Source organism: Apaloderma vittatum, unplaced genomic scaffold, assembly GCF_000703405.1.
Source record: "Apaloderma vittatum isolate BGI_N311 unplaced genomic scaffold, ASM70340v1 scaffold14287, whole genome shotgun sequence".
NCBI classification, from domain to species: domain Eukaryota; kingdom Metazoa; phylum Chordata; class Aves; order Trogoniformes; family Trogonidae; genus Apaloderma; species Apaloderma vittatum.
In genome coordinates, this window is record NW_009725817.1 from 82,569 (window position 1) to 89,211 (window position 6,643).

Genomic DNA, 6,643 nt, shown 5'->3' on the forward strand with positions numbered 1-6,643 from the left:
GCAGGATGCTGAGAGTAAGGTGACCTTTTTCTTATCCCTGGGTCTCGTGCGGTTTGTACGACAAGATTAAATACTCTGTGCATGTGCTTGCTGGAGCAATAGAGACGAGGGCATTTGCCTGCCTGCCCTGCTCTGTGCTTCCCAGTCCCCAGGTCCCTCCACATCGCTTGGCTTCCCTTTTTCTTTTTTTTTTTTTTTTTAAATTTGAAGCTAATTTTGCTGCTGTATCACAAGGTCCCGTCTAACTGAAGAGCCGCTGTTGCCTCAGGGCTGTGCTGCTGCTTTTGAGGCTTCCCATTCCCCTCGCGTGTGCCGTCTGGGAACACTTGGAAAAGTCTCTCCTAAATTTGTGCACATGTACTTGGGGTCATCCTAGGAGGGACAGGGTAAGGGCATCTCTTAATGGGTAGTACTGTTAAAAATTCCCTTCTTCAGCAAAACAGGAGCTGCCACATAATGAATTTGCCAGTGAGAATGGCCAAGAAGTCTGTGCTGGATTTTTAGGAGCAGCAGCTGTGTTCTCCATGCCAGTGCTGCTCCTTAGGGTGCCTAAAACAACGCCCAGGGAGGAGCAGCAGCCGTCCCATGAGCAGGTCCCCAAGCAGCAAGGTGTGAGGGAGCTGCAGTGTGTAGGGGGTGACAAGCTACAGTGTGTGGAGAGGCTGTTGGGAGGGCTCTGGTCCCACCTTGTGGGGACCTCATCTTCTCCAGGAATCCCCCATGGTGCCAGTGGATCCTCTGGCCGGTCATCCCCATCTATGGTCGTGCTGCTTCCACACAAAGCTTTAATGAAAGCGAAAAAAGGAAGAAGGGTGTGAATATCCTGACCCGGCAGCTTATGGGAGATGCTGGGTCCCACCTCTGCCTTCTCCACCCGCCCAGGGCAGGACCTGCCGCCTGTCACTGGGGCTCTGCGGCAGCTTCATTTCAATTTTACGGGGATCACGCAGATCACAGCCCTTACATTACTTTTGCACCCCTCTCCATGCACTGTAAAGGCGTGTGGTGTTCTGGCAAACAAGCCTCGCCTCTAATAGTTTCTGGCCCCTTGTGAGAAGTTGTAACTCCAACGCAGCAAAATACAAACTGGCAGAAAATGTAGTGTTTCCTTCTGCTGTTGTGAACTGGGGTGGGCAGGCTCAGGAGGAGGCTTTCTGTTGGCTTTCCCTCGCTTGCTGGGTTTTTTTCCCCTTCTCCGACGAAGGACATGGTCACCCCCCTCCAGCCACACGAGGGAGATTTGTGCTTGGCACAGCCACAACTCCAGGAGCCTGGGGAGGAGGCAGCAGCGGGAAACATCAACGTTTGCCTTGCGGTCAGAACGGCGTGGGAGGTGTGCCGCATGCTCCTGCTGGTGTGGATGGCAACCCCGTCCCTGCGAGGTGAACCCGCCTGCGGGCATCCCTCGGAGAGGTGAGGAGAAGCAAGGAGGTCTGCAGGCGCCAGGGAGAGCTGGAGTTGGATGGAGGATCAGCCTGAGTTGGGATCTGAAAGCACAGAGAGCACACCATGCTACGGGCTGGGAAAGAGGTGGTGATCTTCAGGGTCTGGTGGCCCAAGCCCGGAGCTGTTCAGAGGTTTCTCGCGATCTGGAGTGGATGGCCCATGGCTCAAGAAGTTCAGGAACTTCTGCTGAAGGACAAAGCCCACCTTGTAAGGGACAGAGCTTTCTCAGGAGCTGCTCAGAGATGATGGTGTGGGTGTATGGGCAGTAAAGATTCCTGCCTGTCTCCCAGAGCTCTCCACCCCTGCCTGGTGCATCGTGGCCAGCGTGAAGACCAGCGCCGTGCCTGTTAGCCCCACCCTGTCCCAGCAGGGTTCTTGTGTGGATCAATCACGATGAGCCTGTACCCCGCCTTGTCTTCTACTCTTGAGGAACAGAATGAGAGAGATGGATGTGATGGCCATGGGCAAGGTGGTTGGGAGACACAAGAACCTCAGACGTGCAGTGAGAGCCACATCTGGAGCGGATGTGGTGTGACACCACAATCAGGGTGGGTCCTCCCAGGGCAAACTGGGGCTATTTAGCACACAGGGTGTCTCTTGGGAAGCTGATTGAACCCGAGCATGGCGCTGGTGTCAAGTCCCCATATCCTTGTGACTGTCCCTCACCCAGGCTGGTTCATCTCGTTGGCTGAGGGCACCCAAGTCTCTGCTGTCGCTGTAGCATCATGGGATGCCGTCGTAGGCTGTATTGCATTCCCATCCCAGCCTCAGAGTTTCATTTCAGCGAATTTCGTGGCTGGTGCCGCCATCCCCTTATCCATTAGCAGATGAGCACAGGTTGAATTTCCCATGCGAACGCTCCACGGTCTGTCTCATTGTATTTATTTTGTTCAGGCTGCTGTTCCCTCGGCTTGACAGTGTAATTTGTACAGGTCTGTGCTGAGTTTTCTAAACTCTCAAATGAGGTTTTTGCTAGTGTGAAGCCCAGACTATTGAAAGTGGAGACATTAAACAACAGAAACGTTGAGAAGCGAGCAGCACGCCTACCATCCAGCACCTCCGGAGGTGCTCCTTGGCAAAAACTCCATGGTTCAGAGATTTTAATTAGATCGAATCCTCCAGGTGACTAGCCAAGCATTAAAAGGCATATCAATTTTTCAGTTGTGTCCCTTGCTGTAGAGCTTTTATTATTTATTTTAGAGAGATGTGACAAAAGAACTTGGATATCCCAAACTTAATGTTTTCCTTGAGTGGCACTAAGAGGTCTCTGGCATAGGAGGTTCTCCTTTTGGTGCAGTTATACTCAGAAAAGTCCCTGCCTGCCAGATTGTTCTGCACTTACTCTGGCCTCCCTTGCCCAGAGTGACTTGCCCGTGAAATTCAGTCGGGTTTTCAGATCAGAAATTCTATTTTCTGTGCGTCAGAGTTGCCAGCTCCTCCTTGGAGTCTGAAAATGCAGCCAGAGTTTCTTCTCCTCTCACTCAAAGGGAGCACCGGCATTGAAAACGTGCCTGCCAGCCTGGCTGGTGATGCGTCAGGCTGAGCCGAACCTCTGCGCCGCGGCTTCCCCTGGAAGAGCTCAGAGCAGAAACGAGCACAGCCTGACTGTGCGCAGGCAAAGGCAGAGATTAAAGCTGTCATCGCTGGAAGAAAACAGAGCTGGACAAAGGAAAGCCTTTCTCTCCTCTCCTGCCTGGTTTGCAGCAGAGCCTGTCGCAGCGGGAGGGCCTCGCCCGTAGCGGCTGGGTGGGTTTCGGCGATGCGTGGGGCTCTGAGGGCAGCCCTGGCCCCTCCGCTCTCTGCAGGAGGAGGTTTTGTGCTGCCCTGGTGAGCGCGGCCGTGCTCGGCCATCCCAGCTCGAGCACTGGCTGAGCCCAGCTCACTGCCCAGGGCACCTTCAGTGACCTGGGGACGTGTATCGCTTCTCGCTGCTGGAGTTCCTTACTGCCTCCTCAGTGTTGTGTTCCCGCACTCCCAAAGGAGCCCTGGACACGTTGACTTCTACATCCATTTGGGCCAACAGGGATGCAGGATTTGTTTGCTTCTGCAGGGTAGATGTTCCTTGCCTCTGGCTCTTTTGAGGCAAGAGACATGCAGCTGAAGGTTTTGGGGCTGATGCTGTTTGCCTGTGTTGTCTCCTGACTCTCCAAAATCAGAGGCCAGGCCATCAGAGATGCCACCGCTGCTCTGCAGGAAGAGCAGGGTTGGCCACCTGGGTCATTTCCCACTAGGTTAGAAAATAGCAGCCTGCTGCTGCAGGAGGAGACTCTGCTGCACCTGTTGATGTGGTGAGGACGGGGGATCAACACGCCTTGGTACGTGCATCAGGTCCCGCCTGGACCCAGGCACTACCAGGAGCTGGTTTGCTCCCGGGGATGCCGGGGCTGTGGCAGTGCCGGCACAGAGGGGTCTGAGGGTGCACGTGTGGATCATGCTGCCAAAATCTCTTCTGTAGGAGGATCTTGAAGCTCCTGGGTTTGTTCTTTCTCCTTCCTGCCCCATCCGGGGCAGGCAGCCCGGCAGGGTGCCTGTGCTCTGGCTCGGCCTGGGTTCCTGCTTCAGCAGGTGGATGAGGAAGGAGAAATCAAAGGTGGTCTTCAACAACCCCCCTTTTCCTGCCTTGAGGTCAGCCTGGTAATTGCAGTAGGGAGCCTGCACACATCTCTGAGTCGTGGATGACTCCTAATGGTGTGAAAAGTGGAGCCTGGATGGAGCAGGGAGCGTTGGAGAGATCGCCTGGCACCTTGGCTGACGCAGATGAGTTCAGAGTTTTGCTGTGTCTCTGCGAGCCACGGGCTTAACTCCGAGCCACTCCCTGCCCACGTCCATTTGTCTTCTGGTTTTGGTTTTACTGTGTCTGCTTCTGTGTCTCTTATTTCTTGGCTGATGTGTGACACTGGCTGCTCCAGCAGCTTCCTGGTAGCAGTAGGAGCTGTACATGTTTTGCTGGAGCGGGGCACCACGATCTTTGTCTGGCCGCAGCGCAACTGCTGCTCCAAAGTCAAGTGAAGGCTGAAGCACTGGAGCTCATCCTCGGAGCACGAGAGACCTGGCGTCAGGGATGTGGACAGCTGATCCGTTGTGCTCCAGCTGGGAAAGCCCAGCCAAAGAGGGAGCCCGTGGCATCTCAGCTCTCCACCACTTGCAGAGAGGTGCCAGAAGTGGGTTTGCAAAGCGCCTGCGTGGCCGAGGCACCAGTACCGGGGGGCAGCGCGGACGGCAGGCGAGGATCGTCCTTGTCTGCCTGCACGCGGGGCAGCTCTTTGCTTCCAGCCCTGGAATTTCAGCCTGGTTTAGCCATGTACAGTCCTTGGAGAAAAGCGAGAGGCGTGTGAGTGGTGAGACCACGTGTGTGATTTGTGATTTGGAGGCGCTGGGCGTGAGCAGGACCTTCCCCCAGGTGAGCTGGAGGGCCGGTGCTGCAGCAAAGGAGCATTTAAATAAATCAGCGTGTTAACAGCAAGCAGGGAGCGGGCAAGAGAGGGAAAGTGAGAGCCGAAATAAAACGCTGTTAAGGAACAGATGTGAAGCAAGGCAAGAGGCTTAATAACTGTGAGGGAAACACGGCAGAGGGCTCCTTGCCGGGGTGAGGTGGGTGCACGTGGCAGGGTGCTGTGGGCGGCCTGGTGTGCCCTCCCTGGCCCCGTTGCCATCGCTTTGGGTCACATCGGTCGTGGGCTGTGTTTGAGGGGGTCTGAGGGGCTTCGCACCTCCTCTACAACCAGCAGCTGCGATCAGCAGGAGCTGTGTGGCGCTTGCTGTGGGATCAGGCTGGATCGACGCTCGTCTGTGTCGGCTGCAGGGGTCTGTCCCTTGTGGGGTCTGTCCCACCCTGCCGTGTTCTGCTCTGGTGGTGACCTGCCTTTTGCTTTTTTTCCCTGCAGTAACCCCAAAGTCCAGATAGAAGCAATCGAGGGGGGTGCGCTGCAGAAGCTCCTGGTTATTCTGGCTACAGAACAACCCCTGGCTGTCAAGAAGAAGGTGAGCGAGTAGGGTGGCACCCCTGGGTAAAGCCATTTTTGTGCTGAGCTCCTCTGGACATCGCCAGCATTGTGAGAGTGTGGGACCCTGTGCTTCTCCCCATGCTTGGTGGGCTTTGCTCCCCAGGGGTGCAGGAGAGTGGCCCTGGGTGCCTGACCATCCCAAAAAAACCCCGGCAGGCCTCCCAGCGCTGTGGATCTTGTCCCCAGAGCCAGCAGAAGCACACGTGGCGGCTCTGCCGGCCCTGCGGGGGACGGGGCTCGGTGCTGCGGCCCCTCTGGGAGGAAAGGCGAGGGTCCCCACGGCAGGCATAACGATCAGAGGCTAACAAACATGGGAGCTGACGTTTGGAAGGAGCTAATTGCCGGAGCCAGCCCCATGCCCTGCCTTTGGCAGCGGCTTTGGAGCAAGCCGAGCGGCACCGCGAGCCCCCCAGCCAAATGTGCAGTGCTGTCTGTCGGCGTGGGGGCTTCCTCGCCTCCCTCCTGCCCACACTCCCTGGAGCATGAGATCTCATTACTCTCACTTTAGCGTGTGATGCCACCTCTGTTTACTGGATGTAAAATTATCTGGCTGCTCTGGAAAACCCTGCCCCACCATTTAACACGGTGCCCTCCTGTGGGAGGGGGTTTGGTGGAGCGGGGGAGCCACCAGCTCTTTTATTCCTCTTTACTGTACCTGCGGCGCTGTGCTGCCAGGGTTTGAACGAGCTCCCACAAACACGTTCCCTCTGTTAGAAGAGTCCTCCAGCAAGTTGAAAGGCACAGGAGAGGTTGGGGAACCCCTTTGCTTTTTGCTGAAGGTGCGGGGAGGCCCCGGCTGGAGAAGTGCACCACGGGATGGTGCTCAGCAACTCCTCCCAGGAGTGCCCGTGGCTCAATGCAGAGCTCGTTTCGAGGTGGAGAGGAACAGCTGGGCAGGCAGAGCCCCTCACCAGCATCGCTTCAACCCCTGGGTGGTGGGTGTGAGCCAATTCTTTCCAGTTAACCTGAACACGACCTGCTGGCAGCCCCCAGAGAAGCGTGAGAGGGGTGAGCTCAGTGTTGCCCATGTTCACATGTGGCCTTGTGAGAGCCTCTGAGGATTAAACCCCAGGTGGACAAGGGCTTTTAATTTCCAGTTCCTGTGCTGCAGGTGTTGTCCCATCTCTCTCCAGGCCAGGGTCCCAGGGACAGGTCGGTGCCCCAGCCCCTCCCCGCAGCCCGTGGCTCCCCCT

The 6,643-nt window shown here is 56.4% G+C and overlaps 1 protein-coding gene across 1 annotated transcript in view; it reads left to right on the forward strand.

The window, feature by feature from the left end:
- SIL1 (SIL1 nucleotide exchange factor) overlaps positions 1 to 6,643 on the forward strand; it is a 69,764-nt gene that overhangs the window by 60,086 nt on the left and 3,035 nt on the right. The window contains exon 7 of the mRNA XM_009873066.1: positions 5,331 to 5,427. Within this exon, the coding sequence (XP_009871368.1) occupies positions 5,331 to 5,427 (97 nt within the window). The remainder of the gene's footprint in view (positions 1 to 5,330; positions 5,428 to 6,643) is intronic.